Source organism: Xylocopa sonorina, chromosome 4 (assembly GCF_050948175.1).
Source record: "Xylocopa sonorina isolate GNS202 chromosome 4, iyXylSono1_principal, whole genome shotgun sequence".
NCBI classification, from domain to species: Eukaryota; Metazoa; Arthropoda; class Insecta; order Hymenoptera; family Apidae; genus Xylocopa; species Xylocopa sonorina.
The window spans coordinates 6,100,172-6,113,564 of NC_135196.1; the positions used below are offsets into that span (position 1 = coordinate 6,100,172).

A 13,393-nucleotide genomic window follows, 5' to 3' on the forward strand; every position below is an offset into this window, starting at 1 on the left:
ACAAGTTTTCTGAATATCTCGTGCAGACGGTGGATTACAGTTTAACCTTAAAAATATGATTAGTTTAATCTAAAAACGTATATTATTGTTTACACGTTAAAATTCACTTTTTAATATAGGTTGCAATGTCTCTTCTTCGCAGAGGACAGGTTTACTTCATTGAACAATTTTTTATATTGAATATATCTATAATATTCCTTATATAGAACTTGCTATATCTATTTCTGCATAAATGCTGCGTGAAATGTTATAACCTCAACAATTTTCTTGTTTACATTTAGAGATAAATTTTAGAAATTGTTTTAAAAATTGCTTCACCTTTCATTTACGATATTTTTATATTTAATCATTATAATCTACTTATTATACTTTTAGCATTGGGGTACCTTTGCACGTATTTGGCATATCTTTGATGCCGCTTGGCAAGATCCATATGAAAGTGCACCTTTGATTAAAAAGTATCTTATGGGAATGTACAAACCTATATATCATCCTATGAGTATGTAAAATTAAATGCGTAGGTTAATATGTTCCATGCCAAGCCATTTTTGCTTGACTCTTCAATCAAGCCGTTTGTTGTTTCGACTGAAAATTGATATATTTTCATACGATATCCCATAAGTAATGTAGTTATTGCTTAGCATAGTTATCACATGGTATATAACACCTTATCCTTTTAGTGGGAATATATTCTACGGACTTACATTTGTTATAAGATATATGTTTTTAGCGAATTAAATAAATATCTTACCGTGTACCACCAATGGTACACGTAGCCTGAATAGAAAGTTTCATATGTATCATCCATGGTACACGTGGCATGGAACAAGTTAAATGATACAAGCATTTATATGCCAGAGATTTCTAATATCAACTTCAAATAAAATTCTACATTTATCGTTATGTATGCGTGTATAGATGATTGCGGTGATCATGTGATAGTAATAAATAGCAAACAAATTGCATTGCGTGGGGATGAATGGGAAAAACGTGTGTACTTTCATCATACCGGATACTGTGGTGGTGCCACTTGGACACTAGCATGGGAATTACATAGTAAAGATCCCACTATGGTAATACTCATATGTTAGAACAGTATTACTGTATTTTAAGTAATATTATCACACTTATTCTATTTGTAACATACAGATTGTTAAGAAAGCAGTTTATCGTTCAATGCCTGGAAATTTGCAAAGGAGATATACTATGGAAAGACTACACATATTTCCCGATGAAAACGTACCTAACGATATGCTAGAAAATGTTAGTAATCAAATTAGACAGCTGAGACTTGCTCCGCGTAAATTAAATGAAATTCCACAGGAAGAAATAGAAAAGGTTCCACGACTTATAAAATATCCTAGTGATTACCAGCTGAAATAAAGTTATACTTATAGGTTTACAATAAATTATTGTTTTGGAACAGTGAAATACCTTATTAATTTACTATGATATACCAATATCCATTCAACCAGTTATAGCATATGATATTTATATATATAATTATTTGATGTTAAAAAATAAAAATTCAAGACACTATGTTTTATACATATTATGTTCTAAAGAAGTAATCGGTACTATTTTTATTGGATTTAATAAAAATGCGTACATATTTTATTCCATACATTTATTTAGAAATTATCAGATAAATTAAAAAGTATTATTCACTAGTAATCAATTTTTGTCCTTTAGGTTTTAATTTACTATCTAGAATTTGTTTTCTTTGCTCTTCCTGTTCCTTTGTTAACCTCGCATGCCGTTCGACTGCATAATCAACTTCTCCAACTAGTTTAACAATTCTCCTCTAAAAAATAAAGCATTTCATTAACTGCCTGGACTTCGTCTAAAGCGTAACAGTAAAACATATCTTTCTTTGAAAAAATACCATAAAATCCTGATGTTTCTGTATGCGACCTAATTGTCTTGAACCATAGGGAACAGGTCTATTATCTTGATAAGAATAATCTGGTAAATTTAGCAATGGTCCACTACTGTTGGGATTTTTTACTAAACCTTTCCTATAATTGTTAAAATATATGTAATAAATTCTTTGTTTAATTCATACATGTATAAAGTTAAGTATAAAAATTGATCTTACTCTGTTCTCCACTTCTGATTTAGATATATTGTAAAAGATGTATGAAACTTATTATTACAAATGGCCAAATCTAAAAAACACAGAAATACAGTCGATAACTTAAAAATTAAATTTGATGTCACCTAAAGGCATTAGGGTAACGTGCAATACAAATATTGTTAAAAGGATATATTCCTTCCTTCTTTCATATACTTTTGATATCTAAATCAATTTTCTATTATGAATAAAAATAGAACTGTTTACCATTAAACTATAAATTAACAGTTAAGTAATAGGAACAAAATTTCGCAGGAAGTTGAATATTATTTACATACTAACTTGTAGAATTAGCAGCACGAAACACTGACATTATTATAGGCGATGACATTTTATATAATGAATAAAATATTGATTAAACTTTGCTTTAACCAATTATGCCTAATTCATCACATGAAAGTATGTTATCGTACGTAATAAAGATGGAGAAGTATCGATAATTATCGATAGTTTCCTTTTTTAAACACTATCGATGTTACTCGATGTTATTCGATATATTCTAAATTTTCGAAACTTTAAAATCAGATGCTTTATTTCATTACCATGATAAGCAAAATATAAAGCTTATCATTTATACTTTGCAATTGTAATGTCATACGTTACACCATACCAGAGAGGAAATTAGAATGCTTACGCACATACGATTGGTAATTCAATAATATGGTACACAAATTACCATAAAATAAATAACCCAGACAACAAAGCAAATCACATAACACTTCCAAAAGCACCAAAGTATCACGCTGGCATTACACTAGGTTACACATATGAAAATAACGTGGTGCTGGTCTAGTGCTGATATCGCCTGCCAATGTCGTTCATTCATGAACTTTATCATTTTTCCATTCACATTATAAACAAATATCAAAAATGACTAAACTAAACAGTTTGTTCATTTTAATTCTAAAATAAATTAACATGAAACAAAGATATATAATTATACCTGTTCTTATTATTTTTTTGTAATCTAACTCGATACAACGATTGTTGGTTGCAAGTGAGAATGTAAAGTAACGTATGAAAATATAAATATTAAGTACTACATATTGTGTAATTTTAATAGAAAAAGAGCTTTTAAACCTCTATTGTACATTACTATATTATATATTATTACATTATTACTATAACGTTAATAAAATAGCAGTTTTATTCTAATTTATTATATATTTTAGCAATTTTACTGTTATTTATTGTATATTTCCCGCTTTGGAAGTAAGAGAGAGAAAGATATATAAGAAAGCTATAGGAGAGAGTGAGACAGATGTTACAGCACTGTTGTAGAACCCCTGGCGCCATCTCTGTGAAAAGTGCTCAAACTGGTCGCACAGCGGTACCGACAGCGAAGTAAACTACTGAAGACTACTAGCGCCATCTATTGGAGTAGCGCTGAAACAAAGTCGGTAATTAGTTTCAGTACCTTCCGCACAGATGGCGCTAGTAGTTCTTGAGTGTTCACTTCGCTGTCGGTACCGCTGTGCGACCAGTTTGAGCACTTTTCACAGAGATGGCGCCAGGGGTTCTACAGCAGTGCTGTAACATCTGTCTCACTCTCTCCTATAGCTTTCTTATATATCTTTCTCTCTCTTACCTCTAAAGCGGGAAGTGTACAAGAAATTGCAGTGAGATTATGATGATATACAAGAAATATAATAAAACTATTGTAATATATATCCTGACAGCACAACTTTATCGGTGTAAGAGCACAGAATAGATTAATTTCTTCGTAGATCTCGTCAGTGATTGAACAAAGTAAAATAAATTCTTATTAAATAGGTTCTTATATATGTCAGAATGGATTCCAAGGAAATCCCAGGACTGAGCAATGTATGTTTTGATATAGTTTTAAAGGTTCATACGATTGGCAGTAAACAGTTGACTCTGTTCACTGACAAACTTCAAAACTGTTATTATTTTCGTCTAATAGCGATACAGATCGCGAAAGAGAGTCATACAGAGGCGAAACTCTGTTTATTCTCGGATCAGAATTTTTTCTGCGCATGCACACGCGGTTCGTATACCATGAACGAAGCTCCAGAATATTCGCGGGCTTTACTATTTCTTAAATAAGTCTCTCGTTCCCTTTTCTTTTATCCACAGATCGATAAAAAGCGACGATCGTGTACGTTTCGAAGGAACTGGGAAGGGACACAGTTTCAAAGCAGGATCACGTGGTATCCTACGAAACGGAGAAACAAACATCGTAGTTGGTACAGAAGTTTCGCCTCTGTATCAACACTCTGTGGTATGTGTACGCATTACAAGTTGGATTTCGAAGGTGGCGGATCTTGTTTGTAAAACGTTTGCGAACGTTTAATGTAAAATGACATCTGCGGATTCTGGAACCGAGATTGACAATAACGCGATCGCTCAAAAGGAGGATGTATCGACGGAAGAAATTAATAACGTTAGTTTGGCCCTCGCGACCATAACAAGCCGTAACCATGATATACGCAACATCGAACCGAACACTATTCGTATCGAACTTGCATCAGGTCGAGCCGTTTGCTGGCCAGGTATACCGATTTCGTCGTTGGGTTCAGTGAACGAAAATTATAGATATAGTGATTTCGAAAATTGTATACCGACAAGTAGTTCGGGACCAATCCTTGTATCATCAAATGTAAGTACGCACTGGGGGAATCTTTTTTCTTATCCTCTCGTTAGTTTCAAAATAATCCCTCTATTCTTTGGTATTAATACAATATCGCAAGGTTTCCTTCAATTATTCTTCAATTATTTATATCAGTAGCCTTTTACAAATTCTTAATTTGGCAATTTTATATTCCGTTGATTTGTTTTGGTTGTTCTCTTCTCAGTCGATGCACTCGAATTGGTTTAACGTGCAGAAAGATAGAAGATACTTCTCTTTGGAAATAGCTAATATTATTCAGTTGCGTTATGATACAACAATAACAGTATTAATTGCAATAGAAAAAGGGAATTAGTTGTAATAGACATTTACCATGATTGACTATTGCAAAGGTTTCACAGGATATATTGTATTTTGTAAATTGTTCAAAGTAAGTGTACTGTGATATTTAATGTATCATCAAATGTGGTATATTACAGGTTTTCCATATTAAGTCTCCACGCGTACACAGTGATAGTAAACTATCGCCATATAGTAGAGATGCAATAGTACACAGGAGTAAGTTACTTTGATAAATGTTCAAAAATATATGTATTAAACATTTATTCTCATTTAGTGGTGAATAAATAGAGTTTATGAAAGTTATTTTAAAAATGTATCGAATAAACATTTAAACTTTTCTATTATCTGTAATTCATGGAAATTTTCTGATTTTGTTTGATCTTAATGTTAGTAATTGTTTGTGACAATTGCCTATTTTTTCTTTCTTAGGATTTAACCTTAGAAGAATGAAATTCATTGACGCCTGTAAAACTGATCATCTCATTCATGATATTCATACTCGTCTCATGGAGCGTAGAATGAGAAGTGCAGCTGCATCGAATGATACTGCGAAGATCGCGATTCTGTTGAACTGTGGCACTTCGCCCAATAATTGTGACGAACGAGGTCGAACTCCTCTTCATATCGCTTGTTGCGGGTAAGTTTGATTTATGTACTCCTTGAATTAACTTATTATTACTTGGTAATGGGGTAAAACATTACAAAATATGAATTATACAATTAGTATTTTGCATATACATGTTGTATATATGCATAATAATGTATATATGTATTATAAAAAAATTTGTAGAAATAAGTTATAAAAAAATACTAAAATTTTGTGAGCACACATCTAATAAATTATTCATTTTTATAAATGAAATAATATAATATTTATTATCGTTACATTGAGTATGATATTAGTATGATGTAACGCATTGTTTTTGCAGAGTATATCCGGAAATTGTACGTTTATTATTGAAACATGGTGCAGATCCTAATGTTCGCGATTTCGAAGGTAACACACCATTACATTTTGCAGTTGTGAAAAGCAATGTAGTCGTGGTTACGCTTCTTTTAAATGCGGGAACGGATCCCTTGTGCTCGGATAAGGATGGTTATACTCCATTGCAAATAGCGCAAACAAAGTTATGGTTAATACAAAACTATAAAGGAGAGGATATGATAAAGATTAAGAAAGAACTTCAGTACATAGTTAGCATTATGCTTGCCCATTTAAAAACGCACAAAGATGTCTATAACAACATGGAAACCTTGAGTACATACTGTTCGCGTTTATCTTTGTCGTGCACGTCTGATCAAGTTCAGGATGATGCAAAAGATTTGCTGACTAATTTAGATGCCCTATCTATAACACAGTAATTACTCATTCGCTTATATAAACAGACTGTTAGTTATATTGGTAAATTGAATACAATGTGGAATTGAGAGAGAGAGAAAGAGAGAGAGAGAGGGAGAGAGAGAGAGAGAGAGGGAGAAAAAGAGATCAATAATAGTATACGCTAAATTCACGGTTAGGCCGTAATAAGTTCATTTTTATTTTTTTTTTGTTATTCATTAAATTATTAGCAACTTTTTAATGTAATTTTTATAAGTACTGGAGATAATGGTGATACTTTGATACGCAGTGTTAAAATTATCTTTGTCGATTGCACGAATATCGAATCAATACTTTCGAATTTTACAAATTAAAAAAGTAACTATTGCATCGGGTAGTGTTATTTATTTTTATCAATGACACTCTTGATGTTTTGTATACTTTGTTATTTCAACTGTAACTGGGACGATTAAAGGAATATTTTATGTTATTTTCCATTAAACGTTTCTCTCGTTTATTAATATGGCTTATCATTCTGTGTCTAAGGCGATTCAGTAAGTTTTCAATTAATAACGACGTAAAAGAATAACTTTGTTAGGGCTTACAAAGAAAACAGCTCAATTTTTTGATAACAGCAACGAGCCGTAACTATTTCATCGGGTAGGAAATAAAGCATCTCAGCATGTTATATTTCATAAGAACATTTCCACTTGCCATGTTCATTTCAATAATTCCATTTTGGCTTCTAGCTGCTACTTTTCCGTGTTTTCTCACCGAGTGCTATTTTTGATCGAGTGTGTTTATAAAAACTAATATGGATCTTGTTGGATACAAGAATCAAATGGTAACGTGTCACAACATTATTAAGGAGTCACTCCCTTAAATCTGATACTTTTATTTTATATATGTAGGAAGGATATGTCATTGTAAATTTTAGTATAATTATTTTATCATACACTAACAGAAGCTGACAAATGTTTTTTAGATGCCAACAGAAGTTTTTTAATTTTGACAAATATAAATAATTGTTAGTTTAAATTACGTTTGAAAAACAGATTACAGATTATTTATCAATTTTAGAAAGCTGCAAATAGAGTACAAATACAAAAGTTATATGTAAAATATATTGTACTTGTTATAGCTATGTTTATAACATATATTTATGCTATAAATTTATTTTTGTAAGCACGCATTACGAATATTTTTACTTTAATCTTTAAGTTTAATTAAATAAAATAAAAATGATTTATATTTATATATTATTTTAATTTTTCAATAAGATTTATACATTTTATAATTCAAAGAAAGTAACGTGTCACAAATTTGTAATTAAGATGCAAAAAAATATATCCTTATTTATTTGCATTAGAAGAACACTAAATATAAAAAATTGCAAAGTATCATCTTTCTATAGTAAACTTTAATTTCAACAAGTTTAAAACTTGCCAACAGTTTAACAGTTTCATTAAATATTGTGATCATCGCACCACTTTATGTAGCACATCACTCTATTTGCAGCCTCAATAATAATGAGTATAAAGTAAACATTACACAACCCATTTTGATTGAACAGTTCGGTTAAACAAGATTGAAAACAAAGTGTATGTTTGCTTTTACTGAAAGCAAAACAAATTACCGCGTGAAATACAAATTACCAGCTTTTATCAGTAAGTATATTTTACTGAATAGTATATTATTACAGTATACTGATATTTTCAACGAAAGGAAGTAATACCTTTAGCATTCAATGTTAAGAATTATTATGGCTTTGTATAGTTTTTTTACAAAATATTCGTTCGATTATTCGAATAAGATTCAATGGAGTTCTGATGATACAGTATTTTTTATTCTTATATTATAAAAAAAAAAAGAAAAGAAGAAGCGAAAACTGTTGTCATTTGTCAAGTGTGATGTATAACGAAATAAGTTCACCAAACTCTCATTGATGCCTGGATTAATCTGATTCTTAAAAATCAGATTCCAGGCGCAACACGATAAAAGTTCTGATATGATAGAAGTATATCTGTAAGTAAAATCGCGATACTTCATTAAGGATAGAATTGATAACCGCAAAGAATTGTATTTATATCTATCCATATGTAAACTACTTTATATACAAATTGTAAATAAATAATTTCCCTGTTGACGCTGCTTTTAGCGGATCTATAAATAAAGAAAGTACCTTCTATTTCATAGGAATTTATGTTGCCGTAACTTCCCTTTCTTTAAACTTCTTCAACAGAATATATCGAAGAAAGTTTTCGTGTTCCATTACACTGTGATATATTTAGAAAGTTTATTTTAAATTTAAATAGATTCGGTTCATGAAATCAATACTGATTGATCACCATTAAACAAATCACAAAGTGATGTTGATTTCAGGTAAAGAAATTTATTATCATCTATACTCACTATTGTACTAAATAACTTTCATTATTCTCGAAAACATTAACGATTGTTCCGCCAAAAATAGCGGAATAACAAAAATCAATATTGTACATACGTATCGGACATTATTAATTACAAATAATTAGCTTTCCCATTTTAGGCGACAATGTAACGTTTGTCTAATAACGGGCAAAGATTTGACGCTTCTCTTGCAACGATACAATTAATCATCATTAGTTTTTACATCGTATAAATACATGGTAGACATAAATAAATACGAAATTATAGAAAATTACAAAACGATTATATATACGTAACGGAATCGTACATTTCGATTTGAAAATCCTTATTAGTCACGTTTTTACAAAATTTTGTTTATTCGCTACAGTTATTGTTCAGCAATTAATCAGTTTTGTAATTAGAGCAGTTTTAAACTCTACAATATTAATGTATGTATGCAAAAATTTGATCAAATCATTTTTCAATGCGTTAAATCTAGTCTTCATTAAAGTAAGATACATTTTAATATCAGTTACAAAGGACATGAAATTCATCCCTCTTAGAAAACGAAATACTTTCATATGTAAGTAAACATTCATAATGAAGTAAAAAAGTCACTGAAAAAACGTTATACGACCAGAAGAGTTGAAGTTCTTCGTAATAGACGCAAATGTCTCTGTAATTAGAAAATATTACTCCCTATTATTTGCCTGCTATTAAAGTGTCATCATAGACTTAATCGATTCTAATCAATGTTACAATTTTAAGGTGAAAATATGCATCTCTGAAACTTCTATACAAATTGAATTTACTTATTGTATACATGTATTCATAATAAATTTGATTTTTTTATGCCTGCTGAACAAAAAGATTGATTGTCTGAGATAATAAATGTCTGCTACTTTCTTTCTGGCAAATTAAGTTATACAAATAGTAATATAAATGCAAACTCGCTTGTATTATACAACGTAACAATTAAGGCAATGAACTTAGAAAATCGACCTTTTTATTTACCGAAAAAATAATTCAGTTCGATTAAAATATAATAGCTCACAAAAGTGTTCAAACGCTTACATTCGCAACTTTTAATGTGTGAAATATTTCAATGTAGTGCTCACTTATTGTAGCTCATATTTTAAATATTTCATTTAATAAAAATATGTACGATAAAAGAAAGAATCGTAATGTTGTTGAATTATTCTCTAATTTTATTAATCTAATTTATAGTCTTCCTCTTAATTCTGAACTTTGGAACTAAACCTTGCGCTGTGTGCATGCACAATATACTTCAATGATTAAAAGTTACGAACATTAATACATATTTCAATACTTTTGTGAGCCAATATATGCACATATGTAAATGTACACGAAGATACTTGGTATTTACAACGTAGGTATAGACAGAAGATTTGGCATAAACTTAAATATAGAATAATAAAACGTTCAAAGAAAACAGAAATAAAGAAATCTTGGGTACATTCCACATATTAATTAAAAATCGTTTCTACGTATCTCTTGGCACAAATTTACAACGTTTTAATTACAGAGTGATACAATTTATATAAAATTATAATATCGCATTGAATATTTAATATCAATCCTTTTCTGGAGTATTTTTATCTCAATTAGAAGAATGCCGATAAATTTGCTACTATGATAAATACAAATCCCACATTTCGACATCAAAGCGCAATTATAACAATATGCTAGACATTTGCGATGTTATTCTAACGTTTCCTTGAAATTACGTTTTTTAATACACGATATCAAATATTTTTCTGATGTTTGGTATTAATTTACCTATACGGAATGATTCTTACAATTGGAACAAGTAATTGTTTTTATTCTAATTGCAAAAAAAGTGTTAGAGACAAAAGATAGGAGGTTCAAGAAAGACTATATTAAGGAGCATTTTTTTGAAATTATTCATTTGCATATTAAAATTGTTTAATTTTTTTATAAGCATGGTATACTTTTTTACATATCCTCTTGCCATTCCAAGTAATTAAGCGCAAACATAAATTGGTTGAAAAATTACTAATCCTTGAAACATTTTCAAACAAATTTCTACAGTGAAAACTGTGTTGAAATTGATTTTCCATTGCCTTTGTTCTATTTATCGCTGTCCAGAAATTAAAATTTGTTTCTAATATCTTACAACGATACAATCGCATTTTTTAATCACTCTATCTTAATTCTATTTTATAGACAGTATTACGAGAAGATTTTCCAATCTATACAAACATTAAAGTATAGTTCCCTATTACAAGAAAAACAATTGAGCAAAACAAGAAAAATGTAGTCCACTGCAAGTTGTTCATTTCTTTTTTTCTCTATACACTTTTCTTTTTACTGCACTCGGAAAACAAACAACATTTGTCCCAATTATATAAAATATAGAAGAATCACTCCGTATATTTAAAGATTTTTCTATGCGATAATCGTGCGGTCTGGTATACAGTATGACATTCTCAACGTTTCACATATTAACTGATTAATTAACTTGATATGTTCTTACGGCGGACAGATAGCGGCTAATAATAGTATCTCGAAAAAAATACCACGGACGTGAACATGAGAGGAAAAAATGGTAACTCTAAGTTATGTTGAAAGACTGATACTTTTACCTTTACAATCTTAAATGCTTCTAAATGTACAAAATATTTGAGCACTATCGCGATTAAATCAATACTGTATCGCCGATACTTAGATCAGGCAACAATAACAGCCTGGTCGATAAAATGCGTACAAGCTAAAAAAATTCGGGGTCTGTATACAAAATCGATCTCCTCGATGTTTTTATAATCCTTCTATGCTGATAGTAGTAATTACAACATTAATTCTGTATAATTATTCACGAAATACAATGCGTAGTGCTAAAAATTAGGGATGCCGATTTTTTTTATGACTCTTTGGAAGATCGTTTCTTTTATACCAACGATTTTTTTTACATCAATTACAATTTAGAAAATGATTTGTTTAAAAGCAAATAAAGTTTCTGCTTACTTGTGCGTCTGTGTTTGTATGTATAAATTTATCAATCGATTCTTAAATCTATTATTACAAAAGAACTATATATATATATATATATATATATATATATATATATATATATATATATATTGTTGTTTTTTTATATAATAACGAATAGAATATATATTCATATTCTGCTTTATCGAAATCGAGAATCCATTTTTGTGAGTTGATGTCTTCAGTTAATCTTTCAGCATTCGATCCACATTGATTCCTTGGAACCAGTAAAAAAAAAATCGGCATTCCTACTAGAAATAGTTATTATGTCATTCATAGTTATTATTTATTTGTTCCTTATTATCAATACTAGGCAAATATTGTACGATTTTTGTCTTAATTGAAAACTACTCGCTATTTTGGTTAAAAGAAGGTGGATATGAATCTTAATTATATTGCTATGAGAATTGTGCGTACTACTGATAAATTTAAACAATAAATATTTCCATATATTATTGAATATCTTCGAAGGCATAGAAGAATATTGAACAAAACCGTAATAATTAATCTTATATGAATTTTAACATATTTTTTGGTAAATAGTGTGAGGGAAGATACACTTAATCCTCGAGTTACTCTAAGTGGTACTTAAATAATGATACTAGTTCGATTTTTATAATGTTTAGGTACAGGTTTTATTAATCGAACTACCTTTATTTAAATTCGTATCATTATATGTAAAATAAAAGAACAGAAACATGTTTTCATCTTTCAATCAATTCTCAAACTGTAAAAGACAATTACTTTAGATTAAGAAAAGATCGTTCGTTCAATATATGTCTAAAACACACCAAGTTTCATAAAATATACATTTATCTTACGATATTTTTTCATAACATGATATAAATTTTACTTTCAATTTTACCAATAAAACTTTATTAAGAAAATATATGTATTACAAGCTTTTAACACGTTACCATAATTGCCATAAGATGTACCATAGCAAAAAATAAATTCTAATTGTAACGATAATGATATTAGTTACCTATTAATTTGGATTACAGAGATTCTATTGTGATATTTACAAGTGAGTTTTAAAGAACACCGTATATACAAGAATTATAGGCATAAAATATAGAAGTAGATTATTTGTTTTATATCGATTAAGAAGAAATGAAAATCTGTTGGAATATACTTATATTTTTCATGTAAATGTTGGTGTTTCAGTTTACGTAGGATTTTTGTTATCAAACTTTTGTGTAAATCGAGGGTTAAGTGTATATGCTATAACCGGTATGCTATCAAGCTCAACGATAACACTTGCTAATTAACGCGAAGTCTGTGGAATATTTTACAGTTACGCTGTTGTGCGTCGTGTAGAAAACAGTCCAAAAAGACTTGATTTAAGCTAGCTAATGAAATTAAAAGTTATCAATTATTAAACGCTAACGGTACAGGATGATTGAATAATTGTGATTGAAAATTACCAGTACCATACACGCTTTAAAATTAAAATTGGAGAATAAAAAGCCATGAATTTAATTCACTTTTTATATATATGACTAGCGATAAATAAAAAATATTTGAATGTTTCTATTACAAAATAACGTTACTAGTACGCCAAAAGTATTGGTTTATATTAAACAAGATA

The 13,393-nt window shown here is 29.6% G+C and overlaps 3 protein-coding genes across 5 annotated transcripts in view; 2 read left to right on the forward strand and 1 right to left on the reverse strand.

Moving 5' to 3' along the window:
• Mrpl13 (mitochondrial ribosomal protein L13) lies at positions 1-1,418 on the forward strand. Its single transcript, XM_076893757.1, has 4 exons — positions 1-149; positions 376-499; positions 919-1,073; positions 1,150-1,418. The coding sequence occupies exons 1-4, from the start codon at positions 126-128 to the stop codon at positions 1,381-1,383; spliced, it is 537 nt and encodes a 178-aa protein (XP_076749872.1). The 5' UTR covers positions 1-125; the 3' UTR covers positions 1,384-1,418.
• Positions 1,419-1,611: 193 nt separating this feature from the next.
• Positions 1,612-2,557, reverse strand: Mrpl52 (mitochondrial ribosomal protein L52). The gene is made up of 4 exons (XM_076893911.1): positions 2,417-2,557; positions 2,099-2,168; positions 1,886-2,018; positions 1,612-1,804 (listed from the first exon to the last, which is right to left on the reverse strand). Exons 1-4 carry the CDS (start codon positions 2,463-2,465, stop codon positions 1,661-1,663), a joined length of 396 nt encoding a protein of 131 aa, XP_076750026.1. The 5' UTR covers positions 2,466-2,557; the 3' UTR covers positions 1,612-1,660.
• A 1,726-nt stretch (positions 2,558-4,283) lies between these two features.
• Positions 4,284-13,393, forward strand: part of LOC143423210 (uncharacterized) — a 42,302-nt gene continuing 33,192 nt past the window's right edge. Inside the window, exons 1-5 of one of the 3 annotated variants that reach the window (XM_076894369.1) lie at positions 4,284-4,754; positions 5,204-5,282; positions 5,496-5,703; positions 5,996-6,459; positions 6,500-7,445. In XM_076894369.1, the coding sequence (XP_076750484.1) occupies positions 4,455-4,754; positions 5,204-5,282; positions 5,496-5,703; positions 5,996-6,428 (1,020 nt within the window). In that variant the 5' untranslated portion in view covers positions 4,284-4,454 and the 3' untranslated portion in view covers positions 6,429-6,459; positions 6,500-7,445. Of the gene's footprint in view, positions 4,755-5,203; positions 5,283-5,495; positions 5,704-5,995; positions 7,446-13,393 lie in introns of those variants that run through there. The other 2 variants (XR_013101799.1, XM_076894368.1) reach the window with 2 other exon arrangements.

What these genes read in the sequence shown, in the direction of transcription:
- Mrpl52 (XM_076893911.1), bottom strand. Translation starts at nt 2,465, where the DNA reads ATGTCATCGCCTATAATAATGTCAGTGTTTCGTGCTGCTAATTCTACA. An exon ending in TCGTGCTGCTAATTCTACAA is followed by an intron (nt 2,169 to 2,416) that starts GTTAGTATGTAA and finishes TGTGTTTTTTAG; the next exon opens with ATTTGGCCATTTGTAATAAT. An exon ending in AGAAACATCAGGATTTTATG is followed by an intron (nt 1,805 to 1,885) that starts GTATTTTTTCAA and finishes TTTATTTTTTAG; the next exon opens with AGGAGAATTGTTAAACTAGT.
- Mrpl13 (XM_076893757.1), top strand. Translation starts at nt 126, where the DNA reads ATGTCTCTTCTTCGCAGAGGACAG. An exon ending in ACCTATATATCATCCTATGA is followed by an intron (nt 500 to 918) that starts GTATGTAAAATT and finishes ATGCGTGTATAG; the next exon opens with ATGATTGCGGTGATCATGTG. An exon ending in ATAGTAAAGATCCCACTATG is followed by an intron (nt 1,074 to 1,149) that starts GTAATACTCATA and finishes TGTAACATACAG; the next exon opens with ATTGTTAAGAAAGCAGTTTA.